We start from the raw sequence: 26,457 nt of genomic DNA on the forward strand, positions 1-26,457 counted from the left end.
TTCAATAACACGACTCAATGTTGGTCAAGTTAAAGCGAGAGTTTTATAGCAACTAAAACAGTATTTGACTTTGTCTCCGACAAGTAAAAAATGTGCTAATTGATAGTTTGAAAAGAAGTTCACAACAGATTAAAGCGCAAACAATCGATTAGCTTTGGCATTTACTTTCACTTGGTATACAGTGATCACTCGGTATAAGAGTAACCGTTGATTTCATTATCGATTGCACACTGTAGTGAAAGATGCTTAAATAAAGTTTGCTTTTATTGTAAAGACTCAATTATTGATACTGCTACTGCCAACAGTAGACAAAAGAGTCCAATTGCATTTTGGCCATAGATACACAGACACATAATAAACACAAACAATCAGCTGCCAGGCAAATCAACTATAAATCAAGTGTAAATTCTTTTGTCTGCTCGACTGACTGTAATTGCTCCCATTTGTGCATTAAAAATCATGATTGATTTCGACTTAGCCAGCCGAACAATAAGCTCTTCTTTCACCCTCCTCTCTGTCTGTCTGTCTCTCTGTCTGTCTGTCTGTCATTGTATAAACCAAAAATTAGAATTCAATTGCGTGATTTATGCAGCTGCCAAATTTACGAGCCACAAGAGAGATATTCCATGTGCAGATTGTGCACTTTTCTGCAAGCAACAAATGTATATACTTCAAATATCTATCTCTATCCATCTAACTATCTACATATGGACTTGTAGAAGTGTAATTTTGCTACACATTAAAGTCGCCAAATTGGAAAACTTTATTCCCCACAGTCCTCAGCTACGGATTGAGCCTAAGGATAGCATCAACACTAATGCCTATCTAAATTTTTGTTAATGAAATCTACTGATAGGTCAAAGCTTTTTGCCTGCTCGTCTGACTTCCGGCATTTGGGTCAGAAATCGGCAAAACACTGAGCAAACTTGCTATAAAAATTAACAGGACCGGTTTACGGGCTCTTTTTGCCTAAAAACTACAAAATTATCTCAAAACATTTAATTTAACGATATGAAATACTAAAAAAAAATTTGTGTTTCATTTCGATACCATTTTAATTTTTAAATAAAATCCATTCAGTAGATAAAGAAGTCTGGAGTTTAGTTCATCCTATGTTATGTTACTTTATACTAGTCTAACATTCATACTATTGTTATTAACAATACTAATCTTAATTGATCTGAATGGGTTTTTTCTGGGTTTTCCCCAATCCTAGCAACAAATGTTGGATCATTTATAATTTTTGCTTGCCCTAGATCTAACTTTAATTTTTTTTCTTTACAGTTCATAATTTAATTTAAATTGTATTTGAATTTTTAATCTTTAACTTAATTTTATACTTGGTAATTTTTTCTTTGCCGACTACTTTTAGTCGTGCATAAATAAATAAATAAATCCTTAAAAATTACTGAAAATAATTTCAAGAGTTTCAACTTCATTTATTTATAATATCAGCTAGCAATAAATGAAATGTAACTATTTAGATATTTATTTATTTTTCCCAATATATATACTGTAAATTTATAATTAAGTGAAACAAATGTGATTCGATGGAGTCTCGCTAAGACATTAGGAAATGATTTGACAAAAATGGCTTTATAATATTTCTAAAACGCTCCTGGTTAGTTGAATTAGTGTTGTGAAAAGGGTTGACGTGCATTAAGCACACACTCCAGAAACATACACATATTTATGTTTGTTTGTTTGTTTGTTTGTTTGTATGTATGTCTGTGCGATGGTTGCCGCAATACAAAAGGCAAAACAAATAAGCCATAAATTTGCATGCCAACAACAATTGGCAATTTTCCGTAGGTTAAGGCATAAACCGGCAAACAAACCGACTAACAAACGAACAAACAAATAAACCAACAAACGAGCAAACGAACAAGCGAGTGTGCGACTGAACGAACAGGCAGCACGGCAGAAAGGTGAGCGAAGTCTGACAAACACACACACACACACATCTCACACACACCTCTCACACACACCCCGACTTAGCCAAAGAGTCGTAAGTTTAAAGTGGGCATTGTGCGGCGGCGTTCAGTGAAAACGGAAATAGAAATGAAAGCATTGCGTGGGCAAGTAGGCCGTTATCGGTATACATTGCGTATACGTAACGAATGGCCATGCGTATGTTTGTGCTTGTGTAGGTGTGTCAGCACAAATGAAGCTGAATTGTTGTGGTTACCTAGGTGTTATGTGTGTGCCTCGTATCTGTGCGTAATAAGCTCAACATTCGTTCTTTTTTTTCAGGCTTTGGACAGTTGTCGACTGTCCGCTGTAAATGTCCTTTGAAGTTTGTTTATGATTTTCGGATGTTGTTGCTACTCTTGTTGTTGTCAGACACAAAAAAGCGGCAATCGCATAAGCCGCGCTTAGATTTTGTTGTGCGTATTAGTGAGATTTATGCATTTAGGAAATTAAACATCCTGCCCCGACTGGCTTCACTCCACGAGTCTGCGGTGTGTGTGAGGTGTGTCGTATATGTTTTTCATGCAACACATTATGCTATGACTCCAACTCCAATTTTTTCTTTCTCTCTCTCTCTCTCTCTCTCTCTGCTTGCTCTTTTGCTGTTGCCGTCGCTGTCATTAATTTTAAATCATGCGTAAAATCGCGTAATGTCGCCAACGCAGCCGCCAGCATCCTTTGGGGCCTCACACGCAATCATGCTCCTTTCCAACCTTCAATTTATACTTATATACATATATAAAAAATTCTTTCTCTCTCTTTTATTTGCTGCCACTACATGTGTGTGTGCTGTGTGTGTGTGTGTGTACATTACACATTGTTGACTGCCTGTTTTTTTTGTATTTTGTTATTTGGCCATGGCGGCTGCTTGGCGGAAATGCGTTCGACCACATCAATCACGCGACATTGACAAATGTGCATATTTCTGCTGAAATTATATGGGCACAAGCCCCAACACATACAAACGCATGTATTTGTCGGTATATGTGTGTGTTTGAGCCATGACCAACCAACTGGCGAACTGGCCAACCAGCCAGCCAGCCAAGTGGCTCTGCAAATTATTGGCTACAATAGTGCTTCAAATTGGGCAATTTATTGCTTTATTGCTTTTACGTGTTTCGTCTGCGGCTTCGTTGCATTTTTTTGCAGTCTCTACGAGTACTTTCTCTCTACCTCACTCTTTCTCTCTTTTACTCATTTTCTTTCAACAGCACTTACTCATTATGTCAGCTTGTTCCTGTTGTTGCTGTTGTTGTTGATTTTTATAATTGCAAATTTAATCATTTGCATGACATCAAATTGCAGGTTGAGTTGCATTTGCAGTTCGAGTTGAAATCGCGCACAGTTGTCATAAATGCTATAATTGTCTTTTGGCTTGTCAGCAGGTTGTCAATTTGTCAATCGCTTGGCCATTCAATTATGCAAATGGAATATTATATAGACTGATTAATAGTGATAGAAAGAGACAGAGAAATTAAGAAAGTGGAAAGATAGCGCATTAGATGGATTAATACAATTTCTTTTTGCTACGGAGAAAAATGCAAGAGAGAGTGTCATACAATAAGTTTTATAATGAACGTGCTTAAATAAATAGAAACTTATGTTTATTATGTACATTTACCAGTTTCTTTCTCTATTTGGTCCTATTTTAACAAAACAAAATAAATTAAATGTAAAGAAAAGAAAATTGTTAAGCCATAAGGTTTGAATATTGTTAAAAAAAAAAACTAGCTCCGACTATAGGAATACCCGTTACATACTTTTAGGGGCTTGGTTTTCTTTACAAATTAATACCACCAAATTAATACTGCCGTTCTGTTTAACCGATCTTATTGCGATTAAGTAGGATGATAGATAATAGGACTAGATAATGTTAATTTTCAAAAATCACGTTGTATCTTAAAGATGATGGCGATTGCGATTTTTGGTGGACGTGGCAAAAATGTAAAGCAAACTTTATCAGCGCAGAGCTTATAGAAGTCTGTGTCCACATTTGGTTGCTAAATACTACAAAAAATACTATCTTATATAGTCCCTGAGATCTAGGCGCTCACACGGACGGACAGATATATATTTATATATGTATACATACCCTTTTACCTTTTTTAAAAGTAACGGCCATGAAAAGCAAATATGAGGATCTATTTCTTTACTCATTTGTAATATGTATATTTGTATCCATTAACTTTTAGCTTTTCTCTAATCAAAGTTCACCAGATTCAAACTTCCTTCTCATTTTTTCGTAGCGTCCAAATTGTAATGTGTTTAAGCAGTTCAGTATATTGGTAGAAGCAAAGCGAAGCGCACTGTATTTTTTAGAAAAAAAAAATCCAGTTTTTGTACGTAAAAGTTTCTTATCCTTTTCGACCAATTGTTTAAATTGAAGTGGAAATAGAGTAGTATTCATTTCAAAATATATAGTGTTGGAAAGCGCGTTCTAAATCATAAAACCTACAAATAAAAATGGCAAAATCTCAGGCAACCTGTTATGGAAAATCCGCACTTAATTTGCTGCGCATGAAACGCGTTTTATCCGTTTCCTCGGGTGCACGGTATATGCAAGTGCGGACCAAGTGTGATATGAACGGTATCGTCATCGGGCTGTACCTAAAGGAGGGCGAGAAGGATCCGCAGATGACCTCAAATGGCGAAAAGTTCGACGATCGTGTCAGCGGCAAGATAACTCAATTAGTTAGAGAAACGGGAATGACTGGCAAACTGGGCAAGGGCAGGATGTTCAGTAATGTGGACGAGGAGTTCTCGAGTGTCGCGGTCGTCGGCTTGGGCCAAGAGGGAGCCGGCGTTGATGAGGAAGAGATGCTCGATGTCGGCATGGAGAATACTCGTATTGCCGCAGCGGTTGGTGCACGTTTCCTCCAAATGCAGGGCGCTCAAACGGTGTTCGTCGATGGCATGGATCACCCGGAGCAGGCAGCCGAGGGAGCTGCGATGGGCGTTTGGAGATACAATGCCAACAAATCGAAAAACAATCGCATGCACATCCCCAAGCTGGAACTGTACGGTTCTGCCGATGTGGATGCCTGGACGCGCGGACTGTTCAAGGCAGAGTCTCAGAATCTGGCCAGACGTCTTTCAGACACGCCGGCCAATCAAATGACGCCCACGATCTTTGCTCAGGCTACGATTGATGCACTGTGTCCCTGCGGCATTGTGGTGGAGGTGCGTTCCATGGACTGGATTGAGGAGCAAGGTCTCAACTCATTTCTGATGATAGCCAAAGGCTCCTGTGAACCGCCCATTATGTTGGAAATCAGCTATGTGGGCAGCTCTCCAGATGACAAACCGCTTCTGCTAATGGGCAGTGGACTGACCTTCAACAGCGGAGGTCTCTGCCTCAAGAGAAAGAGTCGCATGGACGAGCAACGCGCCGCGATCAGTGGGGCAGCAACTATTGTGGCTGCCATCCGAGCTGCGGCTGCTTTGTCCCTGCCGATCAATGTGTCGGCTATGTTGCCGCTCTGCGAGAACATGCCCTCGGGTATGGCTGTCAAGCCGGGTGATGTGGTCACCCTCATAAATGGATCGACGCTGTGCATCAAGGATACCTCGGCAGCCGGTACCGTAATGCTTGCCGATCCCATACTTCATGCGATGAACACCATGAAGCCCAAGACCATGGTGGACGTGGGTACGCACGCCAAGGGAGTGGTCCATGGATTGGGTGCCTCCTCAACTGGCCTCTGGACGAACAAAAGTGCTCTGTGGAAGCAGTTCAAGAAGGCTGGATCGGTCACTGGTGATCGCATGTGGCGATTGCCACTCTGGAACTACTTCAGGCAGCTGATCGAGCCAAATATGACCTACGATCTGTGCAACAAGGGCAGAGGACCCGCCTCCTCTTGCCTGGCGGCTGCACTTCTCCACACGCTCGTTCCCAATAAGGATTGGGTGCATCTGGACACCAGAGGCACGGGCATGACGTGCCTAGAGGGTGTACCGCCATATCTACTCGAGGGTCGCATGAGTGGACGTCCCACTCGTACCATAATACAGTTCCTCTACCAGATGGCCCTCAAATGAACTTTGACGAAGACTTGTTGTCTAATGCTGTACAATTTGGCAAATTTGTGTCCTAAATTATTTGTGTTTCTTAACCGTAAGTGCGACGAACTTTTGAAGATGTTAGATGCAGGACGCAAGATGTCTTTTTATGATTGTCCCCCCGTGTCGTGTATCTTAATGTCTATGTAAAATTTTAGAATCTTGTATGTTATGTTAATCTGACCAATGATTGGTAAATTATACCATTGTAATCTTATCAAATCATTGACTTTTATTTTGTGTATAGCGGCAGCAATGAATTGATGACTGGTATATTGACCAATTGTCAATTAGTCGGACTGATTTGACAACTAATTGGTTGACTGACCAATTTATTAAATTATCAACTGACTGACATTTTAGGCGATTGACTACTATATAAATGACGGATGGTTGACGGACTGATCGATTGATTGGTTGAATGATCGATTTAATGATTGACTGATGGACTCATTAATGACCGACTGACTATCTGACAAGCAAATAGACGGACTGATTGACTGACTGACTGACTGATTGACTGATTGACTGACTGACTGACTGACGCGACTGACGGACTGACCGCTTACTGACCTGACGGACTGGTGGTGGTGGTGGTGGTGGTGGTGATTGATTGATTGTTGGTGGTGATTGTTGATTGATTGACTGGACTGGTGGTGATTGATTGGACTGACTGGTGGTGATTGGTGGTGGTGGTGATTGGTGGTGGTGACTGATTGACCGACTGATTGACTGACTGACACCGACTGATTGACCGACTGATTGACCGACTGATTGGCCGACTGATTGACCGACTGATTGACTGACTGATTGATTGATTGACAGACTGACTGGCTGTCTAATAGACTGACTTACTGACAAAATTTGCAAATTTTTTATACTTAAACTTCCATATTGAGCATGCACGTTCTGGGTATTATCAAGTATTATTATTGCTATTCATTTCATTGAAACTTGCTAATCTCTTAAGACAATCATTTCTTGCAAATCATTCCTAGAAGTTGTAACTCGACGATTGCCTGTCTAGGCAACTAATTGTTGGGACCCACACTTCTCAAGTGCTATGCGTGTTGCCTACAAACATCGCGTGAGTCCTGTGCCTGTCTCTGCCCCTTGGGTGGGCTATGGATCCTTGTTGGGATCGGGGTATCGCTGGCCATACGGAGACGACAGCCGCAAGTCACTTTGGGTCGCACTCGTTTGACATGTTTTATTTATGCGTACAAGTTGTGCATAAGTAATGAACTTGAAGGGGCACAGGATCCTTTACGTCCCTTGCTCCCTCTCACTTTTGCTGAAGAAGAGAGAACCGCAAGTCGTGCGAATGGAAATTAACCACAAATGCGCCTAAAAGCATACACATCTGTGTCCTGTTCCTTGTGTCTTAGGAATGCCAAATTGTTTTGGCCCAATGTAGATTTTAAATGAATTGTGCCAACGTGTTTTCATTACGTTTGCGATTGCGATTGCGTTAACATTTCGGTAACTTTGACTAGATTTCATTTCGTTTCATTTGACTCGATTCCTGCGCGTTTTTATTGCCAACGTCAGCATCGAAAGTGGAGTGAGGGAACTAGGGGTTGGAGGTGGTGGGAAGGTTGGAAGATTGGAAGATTGCTGGGGAGGCGGCTTGTTTGTTGCTTAATTGGAAGGAAATTAAAAAATAAACAAGCAAAGCTAAAAGTAAATACTACACGATTGCGATTACCTGGAACTGGACCCACGACCTGCACCACTCATCAACCACCCAACCACCCAGCCACCCAACCACTCGACGGCCAAGGGCTGTTTGGAATTTAATTTTCATTTCGTTGCCCCTGCGTTAATTTCATTTTCTGCTTTCTTTTTTTTTTCTTGTGCTTCGTTTTTTGTATGGAGAGCATTTTAGCTGTTAGCTGGGCAAATAGATTTCAGTTGTTGTTGATTTTGGACTTCTTGCTTGGTGTTTTGCCTGTAAAAACTTTCAATTGTTGTGGCACAATATTTGCCTTGAATTAATTAAAAGTCATTGTCGCTTATCAATTGCCAGCTGCTCGAATAACTGGCTAATTGAAAGTATTCTCATATCGAAATGCTACAGTTCAATAACTCCTCGAGCTGTCACAATTCAATGATATTGGCTTACGCATTTAGCATTCAAGACATAATCGAGTTGTGTCAACAAAATGTTCTATTCAAATTTTGCCCTGGTCACATGGAAATTGTCAAGTAGCATCACTGATTCCAGCGACTCCGAGTCGGCACGTGATGCGTGATGTCCGCATCCATGACTTGCTCCTAGGTGCACCAACAATAATCGTAGTAACTGAATCGTGATGCTGCTGCTGTTGCTGCTGTTCTGGCATAACTAATAAGACACTTATTATGCTATGGAGGTCTGGTAACGTTATACCAGTTTAACGATATCACGTACATACGTTAACTAACGCTAACTACGTCGTTAAGTGTGTTGCGGTGGGTTGTGGCTGCCACCCCCTTCCTCTGGCCCTTCCTCCCAGTTACTGAATGTGAATGGAACTGCGAGCAGGGACGCAGCAGCCTGGACTAATCAAGCTACCACCGGAGCAGGAGCTCCTTTGGCACCATGCTGCGTGGACAACGTGTAAGCAATGGGCCGCCAGTGGCGCCTGTCGAGCCACTCAGCTGAAATTTACATTTTGCTGGCAGCTAACAGCAACAACTACAACTACAACTACAACTACAACCACACTGTCATATACGAGCGAAAGCCAGCCCTCAGGTTGCTCGTATGTAACTGGCATTACCCTTTGTTGTTTTAATAACCACGATCACGTCGCATTAAAAGCACACAAACATACGAGTTACTAAAGCCGTGAGGCTTAGTTAAACGCTGCTAATTAGGCTTTTCTGTGCATAACTTAGGCACAGAAGTAGGCTATTAAAAAGTGCCACAAATATTTGCGCAGCCATAAAAAGCGTTAATCAGGCACAGTAATACGAGCACACTAGAAACACTAAAAACAAACACGGCACGCAACTAGCTGGCCAAATACGAGAAATGCTTGTAATGCCACAAACAACTTGCCACAAATGTGGCAGTAAAAAATAAGCAAACATTAAGCGAAGTGCTTATAGCCAACTCCCATACGATAACGGCATCTTAAGGCCAACAGTTCAAATTGTGAAGGCTTTTAATTATGCCTGGAGAGCTGCCAAAAAACTGGCATGCCACAACAATCTGAAAACATTTGCCAAAAAATCTATTTCAATTGAAAATTGCCAGTGACATGCGAGTTGCAACTTGTTTCTCTGTCTCTGTCTCTCTTTTTCTAGTTGAAAACATATAAAACAATAAACATAATGGCCATATTTTATATTTCCGACAATGCGACGTTAGTGCAACAAGAAACAGCGGGCAATTGTCAACAAGGCTGCACATAAAACATAAAACTATAAGCCAAACTCTGACTCTATCTTTGTCTCTGTCTCTGTCTCTGGCTTTGAATTCAAACAATTTTGGCATTGAATTTAACTCGCTACAGGACTAAAAGTTGGAGTTGGAGTTGGGTTGTAGACTGACTGCCAAATGGCTGAGTCTGCATTGAATATTGGCTGACATTACGATAACGATATGCTTTAAACACAATTCGGGGCACTCAGCTGCTCATGAATAATCCTTTTTAGCCTAATCACAAAACAGCCTTTGAATACCTTGTAAATATGCAAATTTTTAAACCAACAACGCAAACGAAAACTGTCCCAAAAGGTAAATTAACTGTGCGAACTGAGCTCTCAGCGCATTGTGCGTCCTTTCAAAATGTTTTTGTCACCTATGAAATCGATTAAGGCAATATGGTAATCCGAGCTTATCATGAACGTCGCATCGTTCGCTTTTCTCATCAAGAAGTTTGCTCAAATTGAATTTATATGGCTTGTTAAAAGCCGAAAACTTTTTCACCCCTCCATCAAAATACAAACAAAATACAAAATAAAAAATACAAAAAAATAAAACAAAGCCGGATTTTCGTTGGCATATTTACATTGTTGCTGTTGTTTTAACTTTAAATACTTCCATTGTTCTAGTGCACCGCATTAAATCGAGTCTTTTTTGGCTTAAAGCTTATAACAAACTATCAAACTTGAATTAAATGGAAGCCCAAACATACAAACACTCATAGGTGTAGAAAGTGTGCTTTGTATAATTATGCAAATGCGTTTTGATTGTGAAAATTGTGCAGCGAATGCAAGGGATGAAGGAGTGGAAAGGAGAGGAGAGGAGGAAGATAGGAAAGGGAGGAGGGCCAACAAGTAGGCAACACTTTCAAATGCGCCACTTTGAATGCCGAAAAACAACACATTTGCATAATTATGCAATCTACTAGGCCAACTGGCACACCCACACCTATCACACACACACACACACACACATAGACACGCACACACACACACGCACATCGAAACGCTTTTGGCCAAAGTGAAATTTTTGGCTAATTCACCGCAAAGTTTCGGCCACTCTCAGTAAAAGTTTCGATATTTCGCTTAGCTTTTTCCACTAAAATTTATTGCTTGAGCTTACCAAACAAAATTTGCATATGTAGCACACAGAAAGCACCACCCCGCACCCCGAACCCGCACCACTCCGCACCACCCACCAAGCAGCACACAAATCGTTTGGTTTTTCAAAATTTAACAGCAAATTTAATGAAAACAGTTCGAACACGAAATGTGAACTTCGCTTAAAATAATAACATTAACTGATTGTAGTTTCATTGTTGCTTCTTAAGACCATCCAGAAGTTTGTCAATTTCCTTCTGCATGGTCATAGCCTTATTAGCCAACAACTTGGCCAACACCGTGTGCTTCTCTATGGTGGCAACCAGCTTCTCCTCGTTGTCCCCCAAGGTGAATTGGGCACGATGGGTTAGTTTTTTGGCGGATTCCAGAGCAGTATGAGCCTGGCTTAAGGCCAGGTCAACTTGCTTGCCAGCTGCCTCAAAAGCATGCTTCAAAGCTTCTGCTTGACCAGAATTCTCCCGTTGTGCCTGCTCGATCTTCTTCTTGGCCTCCGCCAGCAATTGGGCAGCACCGATGGCCATTTTGAACATCACTTTGGCAATTTCATCGGAACCTTCATTGATTCCTTGCTGCATGGCATCTGACATTGATTTGTCATCGTTCTTGTCTTGACCTTTCTGATCTGACTTCATAGTTACTGGAGCATTATCCGTTTGTTTTTGATTGTTAGATGTTTTCTCTCCTTTCAGCTCTTGAGTTACTTCCTTTACCTGCTGAGCATTATCCTTATCAGATGGCTTGAAGTCCTTGGGTCCCTTTGGCAGCTGCTTTGCTCCCAGAAAAATCTCGTTCTCCGCCGTCAGAACCTCCTGGTGCATGCCAATTATTGTTGTATCATTTCCAGCATTCGACGATTTTACTACTAGGTTAGGAGCTGGAGATGTAACTGCATTTGTTGGTGGTACTTGATTCAGTTCACAAGTTGTTAACGGCTTTTTTGGCTCAGCCCGTAACGTGATATCAGGCAATGAAGCTCTCTCATCTGGTTTACACTTATTATCAGTATCTTTGGGCTTCTCTTTGCAGACATCTTCGCATTGATTTCCTGTCGCCTTGGTAGACTCTTCCTTTACTGATTCAGCACAAGACTTCTTTTCAGCTGCACTTAGTCTTTCATCTTTAATTTTCTCTTGATATTTCTCGAAACAGACTGTTGCAACATCCTTCTCACATATCTTTTCTTCATCTTTCGACATTTGTTTACAAATATCTGCGTCAGATTCCTTCTCTTCTGCTTTCGACTTTTCTTTACAAACATCTGCATCGGACTGTCCTTCTATGGTCAAGTCAGCATGATGTTCCTTGACATCGGCCTCGGCAGTATCTTCACCTCGAATTATGGTCTTGTTGCATATTTCTGAAGATCCGCCCAAATCTTTTGAGGAAACAGTTTTCACAGCAGCATCAGAAGATTCTTTCTTCAATCTTTCAGCCTTGGCAGACTCTGCAACTTCTCTTCGCTTGTTCTCAGCTTTCTGCCATAAGCCCTTTAATAGAACAATAGCTTTTGATCCCAGATCTTTGACCAAATCAATGCCTTTAGAAGCCAAATCTGTTACTTTATCCGTAATCTGGCTTTCCATTGATTCTTTTTCCTCGACTTTTACAGCAGCAACTTCAGCTTTCTCTTCCTTCTTGGGAGTATCAACTGCTTTTTTAACTGGTTCGGGTTCTTTTGCCTTTGGTGGAGTTTTTGGCTTGGCATCTTTAGGAGCTGTTCCAGATGGAGCTGGCTTACTTGGGTCTGGTTTGTCTTCTTTTGCTGCCTCTTTCTCCGCCAACTCTTCCTCCGCCTGCTCTTCGGGTGTATGTGGCCAAAAGGTGGGTTTATTTCTGAAATCGGGCGCCTCATTGGGATGTGCAATACAAAACTCCTCCATTGTCATTTCAGTGTAGGGACGCATAGATTCTAGCTCTTTCATTTTATTCTGCAGAACTTTGATGCGCTTCTCAGACTCCTCCTTGAATTTACAAACATCCTTTTGAACTTCCTCAGATTGTTTGGTGATTTCCCCGAAGTACTTTGAAAAATCAATCATGGTATGTCGATTGGTAAACATGCTGTCCAAATTATCATATTTCTTCTCATAGTCTTGAACCCAATCGACCATCTCTTTTCGCACATTCTCCCTGTAATACTTCCAATCTATGGTTGGCATTTTGTCCGGATACTTGCGGACACGTCTTTGGAAGTAGACTTGTTATGATAACCTACTAAAGATAATAACTGAAAGGACTTACTGTCTGTACTCGTCATGTTTCTTGGCAAACTCTCGAAATTGCTTGCGCTGATCCGGAGGAACGCGATTAAAGAGCTCAGCTATCTTCGTCTCCGTGCAGCCTGTGATCTTGGTGCCCTTCTTGAAGCACTTTATAAAGTCCTCCCACATAGACATGTTTATAAAAATAAAAAAAAATATAAATACTTGTATTGCTTGTGGCACGTGTGTGTTTCAATGTGATTATATGCCTTTTGTACTATAATATATGAATATGTATGAAGCTGATGTTTCAAAAGGCTATTAAATCTAAAATTTTGAGCACTTCCAGCAGACTGAGTCTGGAAGAAAGTAATAAAAACTGGCATTTACGAGTTTACGAGTATACGAACAGCTAAAAATTGCATATTCATGCATTTTCAATTAAATCAAAGTCAGGCGCAATAGCAACAGCAACAGCAACAACACCAACTAAGCAGTTGACAAACTGACAATAAAATCGAAAATTAATTCCATGTCACAACCAACGCAGTTTCATCTTCCACTCTTGCTCCTGCTCCTGCTCCTTCTTCAGATACACCAAAGTTAAATGTAATTGCATAAGCAGTAAATGAAGGATGAGGGAGCAGGTGGGAGGGAGGTGGTGGAGCGGACATGTAATCGAACGAAATGAAAGTCACAGCATCGAAGCATCAGAGACACCCTCCGGGTACAATGTGCACTGCCAGTTGCTCGGTACGAGTATGACAGACAGACATAGGAGCACCAGCAGCAGCCCTGCCCTCAGTCCACGCCAAATACTCCAAAGTGACAATCGCAATTTATAACGCAACGAAAATGGGCTAATGCCAATTCTCCAGGTAATTGTCAGTATCGGAGCGGTTGGCAGAGGTGTGAGGTGCAAGAAACGAGATGCTCAACAACCCTTGACAGCCCAAACATCGTCCTTTTGCCAGTCTGTTGAGTGGAACGCATGGAATCGAAACAATTGGCGAGCGTAGCGTCTGCGCAGTCGACATTCGCACAAACCCTCAGCTCAGCTGTCACTTTGACAGTTGCCAAATACCGCTTCCCACCCCCGACAGCACACCAGGTCCTAGAGCAATCAAATTGAAACAGCTGCGCTGTGCTCTCTCACGCTCTCATTTCAGTGCAGCAGGACGAAACGTTGCGGAATGGAACAGCAAACGAAATGAGAGCGAATTGACTTCTCCGTCTGTCATCGAAATTCGTGCGGTTGTGAATTTTTCGTGTATATTGTTTGTATGCTAATAACAAAATAAAACATGAAGAAATTTAACTAAGTTGAACAACTAAATGTTGTTGCCTGTGTTAACTATTAAATCGACTGGCCACAAGTGCTCCTAGTGCCTTAATCGGTGTTCTTTTACCAGGACCCATCGACGCGTCTCTTTGTGGCCCTTCTATTCGTGAATTACACCAAATTGTGTTTACATTTTTTTCCTGCACTGCCAAAACATTGTCTCAATAATGCTATATTCAAACGATTCAGTTGCATTTGTTAATAAACAATAGGTATATTAAACCAGCGCTGCACTCGAGTAAGTTACATATTGAATTAAAGTTAATTTATGCATTAAATGACAGCAAATTCTATACAAATATTGCCTCTGTGTATGTACACACAGATACGTGCATGTGTGTGTGAGTGAGTGTGAGTGTGTGCGTGTGCTCTGCTATTGCAAAGTACAAAATAGATTAAATCTTATACGCTCCCTACGAAGGTATATTTATTTAAAGCTGTTAAACGAAACTTTATTTTATGTTTGTACAATTAATGTATGTATACATGAATTTACAAATAAATGTGTATAACTGCCTATGTACATTAACACAAGGTATGTCTAATACCTGTACTTTCGTCCTGAATAAGAAAATATTTCTACTTCCCACAAAGATAATAAACGTTTTTGTGAATTCATTATTTCATTTGATTTAAATTATAAATTATAAATAAACTATTTATTTTTAGCATAATGGCAAGATTTAATAACTAAATTCCTGTGATAAATCTTAAAAGTATAAAAACATGAAAAATGTTCTACAACTTCTACTATTTATTTATGAAATATTTTTTTTAGTTTTTAGATTGTACATTTTATAATGATACTATTGTACATTTAAATCAACGAAATAAAAATCGCATAGAACATCATTTGATGATGTATATTTTTTAAATTAAAAAAAAGTATTTAATTCAACTAATTGAAAAATACCTATAAACATATTTTAATCTATTTAGGATTAAACTTGAGTAACTCTTACATCCATGCATCCTTTAACTTTAATAATTCTTTCAATGTCTAGTTAAGAGATTTGATAACAATTTCAGAAATTTTTTAAAATGTTTAAAAATATCACTTTAATAAAACTCAAAGTTCCATTTCAAATTTTTGTACTTCATGCATTTTTTCGTTACTTCTACTGCTTCAATATATTATTGTATACCATACAATATTTGGGTTTATTATACATCCCAGTTACCAGATTTGTTTTGAATAGAATCTAGTAATGGGGCAAATTTGGCACTCTCTCTCTGTCTCCTTCTCTCTTGCCCGTCTTTACTTGGAGCAAATGAAAGTGAAAAATTTACACAGAAACTTAATGAAATGCATTAAAATTCCAACCGCCTAAATGAAATGAAATTGTACAAATAAACTAATTGCCTTGAAGGATACTTTATAACTTTGGTCAGTGGCAGCAACAGCAACAGCAACAGCAACAACAAGAACAACAATAATAACAACATTAAGTATTAGGTATGAGTAAGAGTAAGTGCCACTAAAACGTCAGCAGCTGTTGTTGTGAATTGTTGTTTTGGTTTCTGTTGCTTTTTGGTTATATTGTTGTTGTTCTGCTGGCCGGAAGCGAACGCAGAGCGCAGAGCGCAGACTGCGGAATAAATACAATTTGCGGCAAGCGGATAATGTGCAAAAATAAATTTCCACAGTGGCTGATGGCTTAGAATTTTAATGTAATTTATTTTGTGGAAACAAACAGCGTAGAGAGAGAGAGAGGGAAAGCGTAAGAAAAAGAGAGAGAGAGCGTGCACAGTAAATAAAGTATGGCCAACATAAAAATTTATGCGCTCAAATTGAAAATACGCCAACACTCGACAACAAAGTCCCTGTATAGGCAGACCAATTGCTAAGATATATATATGTGAGTATATATGTAGATATAGTCGAGCTTTCGGATCGCTTCGTTAAGCCTTTCACGCTCGTCCAAAACTTTAAAGTGCGCAATTTAAATGAACATTTTGCTTGAGGCCCTCAGGCGTGTCATGCAACGCCAACAGACTAAGCAAGTAGTCTTAACACACACACACACACACACACACACACACACACACACACACACACACACATAAGGATATACACTATAGCTGCTGCCACACTATTTATGGGACACCAGGGCTGAGGCAAAAGGGGCAGTCTCTTAACCCGCCCCCGCTTGGCTGCCAAGTGATTTTATGCTAATATTATGGGTCATTGGGATTTGCGCACAGCAAAGTGCTTGTTAAACATTTCATTAGACTTAGTGTAAATACCCGCGGTTAACAGGCGCTCGTAAAACTTGCCATACTCACACACACACACACACACACGCTTTCACTCTTCAATACACACACAGACACACACACACGTGGCTTTGAAGCGTTTTACATTCGATATTAGCGAAAGTTTCTAGCTGAACACTTTGTGAAAATGTGAAAATGTGAAAATGAAAGTGGCTTTTATGGGGCTGCTTTGTTAAACTTTGTGCTAGCATATGGGAAGCCAACATTATCAAGCTCAAATTCAATCAATATTCCCTTCAAGTATAGGAGTATATATACATGTAATTACTCAGCATATGCTGCCAGCTAAAGATGTTCAAAATCTTAAATATATTTATCAAAATCCAAAAGCCTGACCCTCGCAACGATATCAACAAAAAATGGAAAGCCAATTCTTGTTCCATTTCCTCACTTTCACTACAGCTGTACACATGAACTTGTATATATAAATACAGTACTCGTAACTCGGTTATCCTGCGATAATGCCAAATCATGTCAGGCGCACATGTGGCCACATTACGTTTATTAAAATCGTGCCCCGCTGACGCTGACACAGTCAAAATGCGTTTTTGATCAACTGCCGCGTCACCGAGGACTGTAACAAGAGTCCTGTAGTTGATAGTTAGCCGACTGTGATATACCCTGTAGCTAGCTTTGAACTGCAAGCTGTCAATCTACCCTGAATTATGGTCCTTTTTTTTTAAATCCAGTTAACTTTAATCAAAGAGATATTGTTATAAATTTTTAATTAATTGAGTTACATTTTACGTCAAAGTATCTTTTAAATAGTTAACAATCCTTTTAATTAGGCATTGAAAAAATGAGCCTAAGAGCCGTATTTTGATTCTCTTTGACAAAATTTAACTGGAACTTGAAAAAATTAGCCTAGAAAATAACCTGACAGTTATTTTATAACCAGCTTTGACTTGAAAAGACAGAATTCGTTAGTTACAGTACTGGCAAATACCCTGTTAATTGGAGTGACAGATTATAAATAGCTATAAATAGCTTCCACTATAAAACGCTATTTAACTTATAATAATCAGACTGTCGGAGTTTTTGATATTATTTACTCTAAGTATCATTAACTATAACTCAACGTCTCTACACACTTGCTGTATTACTCATTTCAAAAACTTACAGGGTATAAATTGTAAATGAATAATTGTTCACACCCGACTGTCGCCCGCTGTTGCTGTTATTTTGTGACATTTCTGGCACAAAATCATAAAGCTACGCTCTAAAAGTGCAGCAACTACACGCAGCGACAGAACTAGGGTATTTAGGGTATATAAGAGCGTTGACAAATGATTTGCGCTCATCTAAAATTTAGATTTCGACAGGGTGAATGAAAAATGGGCAAATGGCGTCAGTTTAAAGCGTTAAATTTACGTTGCGGCCGTGGCCAAGTGAGTGTCTGCAATAATTGGAAAATTCTCATTTGTCCTTTTGCCCTTGCGAATGACATAAGGCCAAGCAGGCCACTCTCAGCGAGCCGAAGAGTGGGTGAGTGGTTGGAAGAGAGATAGAGAGACTGAAGCCGGCTGTAGGCGCATTTGCCATCTGTCACTCTGGCACTTGTGATGAATGTGTTTGACGTGTAGCCCCAACGCGCCCACGAGCATTGCTAACGGTGATGCTTGCCCCTTGTCCAAGCCCGTTACCCGTTGCCCGTTGCCAGTTACCATAACCATTACCATTACCAGTTTCAGTTCCACTTCCCGTTGCCTTTGCCGTTGCACTATGGTCCGGATGAAGATTTTTTAGGAATTAAGTCATTTTATAAACATGTTCAAAGTACCGATATTTTTATGGCGATGTATTCAAAACACATCAAGCTCAAATGTTGCATAACTAAAATCTTAACATTTCTCAACACTGTTCAGCAATCAGCTGTTGAACACAGTTAATTTGAACAAAGAGCACATGAAACGCATATGCGCATTTTTAAGGTTAATTTGAATTGTCTTACAGCACGTACTTAAAAGCTTTATTAACAAAATTTATCATGGATTATATTTGTTGTGGTTTGTATTTTGTGTTTATATATCTGTGTTGCTTAAAATCAAATTGCTATATGTTGCCATCTGTAATTTAAAAACTAGCTTCGAAAAAAAATTTGTTCAATAAAATTTTATCTTTAATAAGATATAACTAATTTTGTCAGCACTTGTCAGCAATGTGACTATATGCATTTTGAAGATTGATCAATTCTAAAATTGTACTGTTAAGCTCAAGTTGCGCATTTTTGCGCATTTTTCACAATTTTACTTTACTTCAGCTAACCTCACGTTATAAAATGCGTATTCGCTTAAAGTGTGGCGACAACACATTAGACAAAATGACTAAAATTATGATTTTTTGGCTTATTTTATTGGGCGCATTGGCTAAAATTACAAAAACTTGTGTTTACGTATTGAATAAATGTTAAATCTTAGCAATCGACAAAAATAGAAATTTCTTGTTTCATACAAAAAGTCAGTTCACGATCGATTTTAATAATTTGAACAATATGACATTATAAATGATAGTATTCCGATCTTGATATATGTTGGTCAGAATCTCAGTAGCATAATATCACTTATATACGATCAGTTTGGTCAGATATTTTGGAAAAAAATAGCGTTTTTAGAAAAAAAAAGACTTTTCGACTGATAATTCCTATTGTTTCTATATGATATAGTTGTCCGATTTGAATGAAATTTTGGCAACACGTTACGGGCATAGTAACACGCCTAACCTGTAAGTTTGGTCCTGATAGCTTAAAAAACAAAATCGAAAAAATTTACGTATCGCAGAATCAGAAATAAAGGCGGGACCACGCCCACTTTTCTAGGCCATTTGCGAATTTATATCATAGGCCCAATGCAAAAGACTAGACCAAAAAAACTTTATTCGTTCTCGAGTTATTAATTTATTCCTAAAAAATCTTCATCCGGACCATAGTGCGTTGCCGTGATGAAACGCACCGCAGCGCCGCATGACGTTGCATACTTTGCGGCACTGTGAATGATGTGTCTGCTCCCCGAGAGCAAACTGCAAAAAGCGAATGCGAATGCGACTGCGACAGCGAACACGGTCTGATTTTGTGCGCGTCAGACAAAACGACGACGCTGACTGTCAATAAAGTCAGCGTTGAAAATATTAATGATCTGTCTTCATCTTGCCAAGGCAAATTGCCCTACAAATGCGCGACAGGATCAAAAGGACGAGAACATTAATACAAAAAATGGGACAAAGCTTAAAATATTTTGCTCAAAACCAAAAATAATTATAGCAAGAACCGAAATTTTGACTATTTATGATTTTAAGATGAAAACAAGTGGGAAAGGCTATAGTCGAGATTCCCACCATAGGATACCCGGTACTTATTTGAATATATATAAGAGTACTTTAAAGAAATTACTTGTATTACTTTGAAAACATTAAATCGCCAAAACTGACGTTTTACTTGTCCCATCTTGATGCGATTCAGTGGGATAATAGATGAAACTAATAGACGTTACTTACCAAAAAAAAAAACGTATTATTTTAAAAACTGTGGGTGTGGTTGCTTTTCGCGATTTGCGGGGGCGTAAGGGGCGTGGCTTAAATTTGAAACAAGCATGATATTCGTGGGATATATAGAAATCTGTGTGCCAAATTTGGTTACTCTATCTTTTTTAGTCTCTGAGATCCTTTTGTTTATACATACGAACAGACGGATTTTCGCGATCTACGGGCGCGGAGGTGGGCGTGGCTTGAATTTGAAACAAACTTGACCTGCTCCAACGCATTTGAAGACTGTGGGTGAAAGTATCTGGTATCTCTATCTCTTATAGTCTCTAAGATCTAGGCGTTCACACGGACGGACAGACGGACGGACGGACGGACAGACAGACGGACAGACACACATGGCTATATTGACTCGGCTGTTGATGCTGATCAAGAATGTATATACTTTATGGAGTCGAAGATGCCTCCTTCTTCCTGTTACACACATTCCAACGAACACAATATACCATTTTACTTATTATTTAAGTAACGGGTATAATTAGTCAGCAAGGCTACGGTTTATAGACTATAGGAATACCCGTTACATACTTTTAGGAGCTTGTATTGTTTTAAAAATTAAAACTGTTATTACTGCCGTTCTGTTTAATTGATCAACGATACGATTAATTAGGATATTAGATAATAATAAAAGATAATTGCCAATATTATATCTATATCTTAAAAGCTGTGGGTGTGGTTGCTTTTCTGGATTTGCAGGTCGAAAGGAGGCATGGCAAAAATTTAAAGCAAAATTTGATATGCGTGTGGTCTATAGAAGTCTTTATTGGGTATTTACCCCTTTACTTATTTTTTATGTAACGGTTATAATTCGATAAAACATCTTGATTGTAAGATAACTTATTATTGTAACTTTCTGTACTTATTTTATTTAAATAAAATGTTCTTGATTTTAAAACACGTTTCCTTTTTACCAGTGTTTTTGTCTTTTTCTCTTAAGGTTTCATCTTTGTTTTAATAAAATACTCTTAGTTTTAAAAACCATCATTTTTTCAGTGTAATTGGCGAAAACAAAGTTCGTGATTGCTTATCTAAAAAAACATTTTTTTTTCTATTGCAGCTTTAACTAAGCTGACAACACTATCGGAATAATAGAGTATATATGTAATACAGTATATACTGTATACTTGTATACTTTAAAGAGTGCTAGAGTGCAAACATCGGCAGTCACCTGCGTAACAACAGCAGCAATGCAAACAACACGAACGCGACAAGTGCAACAGCAGCGACAGCAGCAACAGCAGCAACAACAACAACATGCACATGTGTGGCAGCAACGTCAATGGCTGTTACTGGCCAGTGTCCTTATGTTGACACTGTTCACGCGCACCATTCAAGGGATTACCGAGGAGCTGTCACCAGGTAAGTGTGTCCAAGTGTGATTACAAAAACAAATGCTTTATGCTCGTACTCCTTCTCGCTTTACTTCTTCGTGCTCAGGCACACTTCCCATCCATTGTTGTATTATAATCACAGCCCCACCAAAGACCTGCTTTACACCTGATTGGCCAACACCTGCTGAAAAGCAAATAGAACACGATAAACATCACACAACAAATACACTCTTAAGTGTGTACAATGGTCTAGAAAGTGGGTCAGCGAGGACACTTACTCCTGGCGTTAGTTAACAATATTAACAGAGTTTTCCAAGGGTTCGTTATCAAGATGTTTCTAAGCCAACTTAACCGATTTCTCTATATTGTTAGTAAAACATCACAGACGACTTTCATTTTATTTATTTTATACACTCTGTAACTATAAACTTGGCTAAATAATTATATCACAATGCAATAACATTTATATAATTATTGGCAGCCAGTTTGTGAAACTTAATGTTTCTCTTCTTGTCTTCATAGCTTTAGGAAATTAATTATATCCATTCAAGTTTAAACAGTTTAATAATTTACATGTGTCTGATAATTGATGAATTCCAATCGAAATTCGTTTCATATTACAGTTGTCTATTATACAAACGGTGCAATTAAGTAGCAAATACAATATCTTCCATCTTCTTCAACATGGTTTGGTCCACTTGCAAATTGAAAATGCATTGTATTATTCATAAATAGCTGCAACAATTGCATTTACAGACACTCAAATTTACCTGCAATCTCTATATATAGTTGCTATTGTTCTATTGTTGTTGTTGGTTCAATGATAAGCTTCACTGTCTCCCTATATCTACAATATTAGCTTGTGCCACTGGCAAACTTCAATCAGGTAGTTGTTGCTCATTTGGCAGTGGCACAATAAATAAACAATGACAAAACAACGAGCTCGAAACTGGAAACTGGAAACAGCACAACATAAGTACATCAATATTAATTATGCAAATGAACGCTGGAGGCTCGCATTTGGACCCAGAGCTTGGACCCAGACTCAGAGTCTGACTCATAAGCAGCAACCCAAGGCCAGTTTCAATTTGGTTAGATTTGAGAGTGAGGCACAACCTTGGCAATTCGCATGGCTTAAGCTCATTATATGTGCATTAGCCAAAAGTGTCAGTCTTGCTTAGTTGTTAGTGTTAGTGTGCCCCAAGTAAACTCCATTAAAAATACTACCCAAGTGCCTGAGCCCATTTCAAAAATTTTCAATTTTCGTGGCCAGCTGGCACAACGGGGCCAACAAGAAGCAGAAAGGCAACAGCAAATTATGATGAATGCGGCACGCTTTGACCCAAATAAATTTTGTCAATTTATCATTTGCCTAAAGACGAGTTTCAAGACTCGAGATTCGAGATTCGAGATTCGAGATTCGAGTGCTGCCCGGATTTATGCCACTCGAAGCAACAATTGGCTTTGGGTGTGCTTCGGGTGTACTTCGGGTGGTTTTGGGTGGTTGAGACACACTCAAAAATGCTGCCATCTTATGATAATTTGTGCTACCCTAGCATATAAATTCCATTGTTGTTGCCTTTGGTTTGGCTTCTGTTGCTTTCAGACGGCTTCTTGCCACAAACTTGTGCAACAACAACATTATCAACAACGAATTCTGTTATGAAGTCTGTGTCTTTTGGGTCGGATAAGTGTCGGCTTATGCACTTATTAAACAATAATAATTGCAAATCATTTTACTTGACTTGTGTGCTGCTGTTGCTGCTGCTGCTGCTGCTGTTGTTGATGCCACTTGATTGTGTGTCACGTTGAGTGTGTGGCTTGCTTTTGATTTGAATTAGCCAACTTGTCTTTGGCCCCGACATCAAGCTAATCAAATAAACGTATGAGTACTTACAAGTAGATTCACAACTTTCTGATCACTCACTCACATATAGTATTTATTGTCCTTAATTCTCAAAGATTTTCAAATCTTTTTAAATTGTTTGCAGCTGAAAACACTTAACAAGCTGCCAACTCCATATGAAAATGCTTCACTTGCCCCAACTTTTCTAATTGAACAATGAAAATTCGTTTAAGTTTTCCCTTTAGCACACATACACAGAGTAGACGACAAAGTTATGTTATCAACTTTAAGTTTTAAGTTCAGTCTAACAATTAACAATCAGAAAATGATTGCAAAGTGGTTGGAAAATGTCGGGCAAAATGGCGGCACTTAACTCAACTCATTTGACAGCAATTTTTGTGCGCAGGCATTAATATTACTTGCCGTCATTCTGGAATTTATATTAATGATCTATGAGTGCGTATTAAAAAATGAACAGGTCGCTGGCGGAAGGACGAAGGCACTCACAGGATCATCTTGAGATGATTAACTTTTAAAGATGAGTATAAATGGCATTAAGCGGCTCTTTGTCTAACAGCAGCACAGACAATGCCACAGATAAGCGAGGGGCAATCAGGTTGGGAATGGGAGGCGTGGCATGGAAGGGTCGCCCCCCATTATGCTTATTATTATTAATGAGACTAAGCAAAAAAGCACAGCAACAGGGAAAAAACAACCGTCAAAAAAGGTGCGTACGCGTCACCTTTATAACCAGATATTATAAATGTCGAATAATGAAGGACTATGGGGAGTAGATGGACAGGGACAGGGGTATGACCATCAGCAACACATTATATATAAATTTTGGTGTGGTAATGGTGAAAATAATAAAAGGGAATTATTAATATGACAAAAGACAAATGACTGATGCTGGCAACAGGAGTACAAGCCAAAGGACACTCCACACACATACCCAGGGCGAGAGAGGGAGATTCGACCACAGACAGGCAACGCTACAAAGACAAACGGTTGGGCCACGACCTGTGACAAAGCTGAAATGGAGAAAGAGCGCGAGAGAGAGAGAGAGAGAGAGAGAGAGTGCGAAGCATAGGTAGAGGGTTGTCTGTGTGGTGTTGGTCCTTTGACTTTACTATCCTGTGGCGAATTGAAAATGTGGTTTAGCTTCACTTCTATATAGATATATAATGTGCGTGTGGCAAAGGATGCGATTCTTCGTCCCTTTTTCTACGGCTAAAAGTGGAAGTTGGGCTAAGGTCAAAGGCACAGAATACATTATGTGCTAATGCAAAGTCCATGTTAATAAATGTTGATTGAAATAATGATGATTAATATTTTGCATTTTGACATTTTGGCTTCCTTTCGACCAAACAATAAACGGGAAACAACAACTTCAACTTAAGAACAATGTAACCAACAAAAAGACCTTATAGTGTGAGCTTAATCCTCAATTTCTGTATCTGCTTCTGTTTCTATTTCTTATTTCGAGTTCGCAATTTGAAGATGCGCCCCTTTTGTTTGCAATTTACGCAACTCAACTTGATTTATTGTTTACAGTATAGTCTTTCTTTCTCTCTCTCTCTCTCTCTCTGCCTCTTCATCTAGCTTCTCTGTTGCCGCACTTATATTGTGACAACAATTTATAGCTTAAATTCTTGTCACACACACTCACACACACACACACAAATACACACCTGCCACGTGCCTCTGCTCACATGCTCGATTTTCAGCTATTTCATGTTTTATTTAGTGCATTTTCTTGCCTGACTGCAATTGCTGTCCGCCCCTCTCCACTCTCTGCCTCCTCTTTATTACATTCATCCTTCTCATCCCTTTCAACCCCGCAGCGAGCCAATAATTCCTAAGTTGTGTGCGCTGCATTGGCATTTTTTTCGATTATTGGTTTTCTTTCATTTGATTGCACATTTACACATTTTTTGCACCTTTTTCGGCTTTGCTTGCACCACAAATTTTTACACGTTCTACCATTTTTTTCGTGTGCTTCTTTTCCCACTCGCTGTGTCTCACTTTTTATACCCTGTAGCCATAATATGAGAAAAACTGGCTTAACAAAGCATTAAACATTTATAAGCATCAGGTTGATTTAAACTCGAATAAATTAAAATAAATTCATGTTATATTAATCTATAAATAAAATGAGAAACTAAGACTTAAAATAAAGAGTAAGAAAATATATTTCATTTTATTGTAAATATAATAAAGCAAAGACTAAAAAATTTTAAAATCCACGGCTTACGAACAAGCTTTTGACTTAAAAACCCTATTAAAATATATAAGTATTGGTACTAATAAAAACCAAGAAACCAAATGGATATAATAAAACAATGATAATTGATATTTGATGATAATGATGATTTTCACACAAAATTTTTGTTTTAATTGTTAGTAAAAAGATTTATAAAAAGTTGAAATATAGGAAATATATATTTTATTTTTTTTTAATAATTGCTACAGGGTATGCTTTTGTTCTGCACTTTCGACAACAGCATTCTTACATGTTGTTGCTGTGATTTGGCTTTGGTTTTGTTTCGTTATTTCTGTATTTTTCTGACTGTGACATTTTTTGGCTCGACTTTTTTTTAGTGCTTTTCCTTGGGCTGCTGACGCTGTCAAGTGTTTTGTCGCTTGTCAACGATTTTTCACAACTTCCGTAGCCAAAATGCTTGCCAAATAGATTGCGTGTGTGTTTGCCAATTGCAATTTCAGATATTTATTGCAAAATGCACTGACTGTGAAAAATCGCGAGTGGATGGGAAAAAGTTTATGGGAGAGAATAAAAAAAGAGTGGGGTATGGGGAGAGGTACAGCTTAAGGTAAAGGCAACCAGGTGGTCCATGAGAGAGCATTTCCCATCGCATTCGGCTGTTAGTCTCATGCCAGGGAGAAAATCATTTAATTGGACACTTTGTAACACTGGTCGACAGCGTACCCGCAACATTTTGACTGTCTGCTCTGCAAAATGCTACATATTATTAAATTAGCGACAGACACAAAGTGCTTTGCATATGAAAAGTGACAGTAAGTGCACAATTTCCAATCCCCCCGTCATGGAAAAACCATGGGAAAATTCAAAAATAAAAAAAAAAGTAAAAAAGATGAAGCCACATCTCGCATATGGCAGTGCACCCTTAATGCAAGGGAACGGTACAAGAGGGGCATAATATTGGCAGGACCAAAAGCGAGAGGATGTGGGCTGGGGTGGAGGGGTCGACGTAGTTAAATGTCCTTGCTCTGGCATGAGCCAAATGAGAGTTGGCTGGCGCAATAAACTTAAAAGCCTTGTCATGTTTACTTATCATTCCTTTTTCACAACGCGCCACTTAATTGCGTTAGTGAACA

At 39.1% G+C, this 26,457-nt stretch overlaps 2 protein-coding genes across 2 annotated transcripts; one reads left to right on the forward strand and one right to left on the reverse strand.

Moving 5' to 3' along the window:
• The first annotated feature begins 4,221 nt into the window (after window positions 1-4,221).
• On the forward strand, window positions 4,222-6,255 carry LOC117784762 (cytosol aminopeptidase). The gene has a single exon (XM_034622574.1). It carries the CDS (start codon window positions 4,435-4,437, stop codon window positions 6,010-6,012), a length of 1,578 nt encoding a protein of 525 aa, XP_034478465.1. The 5' UTR covers window positions 4,222-4,434; the 3' UTR covers window positions 6,013-6,255.
• Window positions 6,256-10,664: 4,409 nt separating this feature from the next.
• Window positions 10,665-12,980, reverse strand: LOC117784767 (axoneme-associated protein mst101(2)). Its single transcript, XM_034622579.1, has 2 exons — window positions 12,811-12,980; window positions 10,665-12,753 (listed from the first exon to the last, which is right to left on the reverse strand). The coding sequence occupies exons 1-2, from the start codon at window positions 12,963-12,965 to the stop codon at window positions 10,761-10,763; spliced, it is 2,148 nt and encodes a 715-aa protein (XP_034478470.1). The 5' UTR covers window positions 12,966-12,980; the 3' UTR covers window positions 10,665-10,760.
• Between the last annotated feature and the right edge of the window lie 13,477 nt (window positions 12,981-26,457).

Source organism: Drosophila innubila (genome assembly GCF_004354385.1).
Source record: "Drosophila innubila isolate TH190305 chromosome 2R unlocalized genomic scaffold, UK_Dinn_1.0 1_C_2R, whole genome shotgun sequence".
NCBI classification, from domain to species: domain Eukaryota; kingdom Metazoa; phylum Arthropoda; class Insecta; order Diptera; family Drosophilidae; genus Drosophila; species Drosophila innubila.

Coding starts and splice junctions, on each gene's coding strand:
- LOC117784762 (XM_034622574.1), top strand. CDS start 4,435: ATGGCAAAATCTCAGGCAACCTGTTATGGAAAATCCGCACTTAATTTG.
- LOC117784767 (XM_034622579.1), bottom strand. CDS start 12,965: ATGTCTATGTGGGAGGACTTTATAAAGTGCTTCAAGAAGGGCACCAAG. Junction 12,754..12,810: donor AAACATGACGAGTACAGACA/GTAAGTCCTTTC, acceptor CTACTTCCAAAG/ACGTGTCCGCAAGTATCCGG.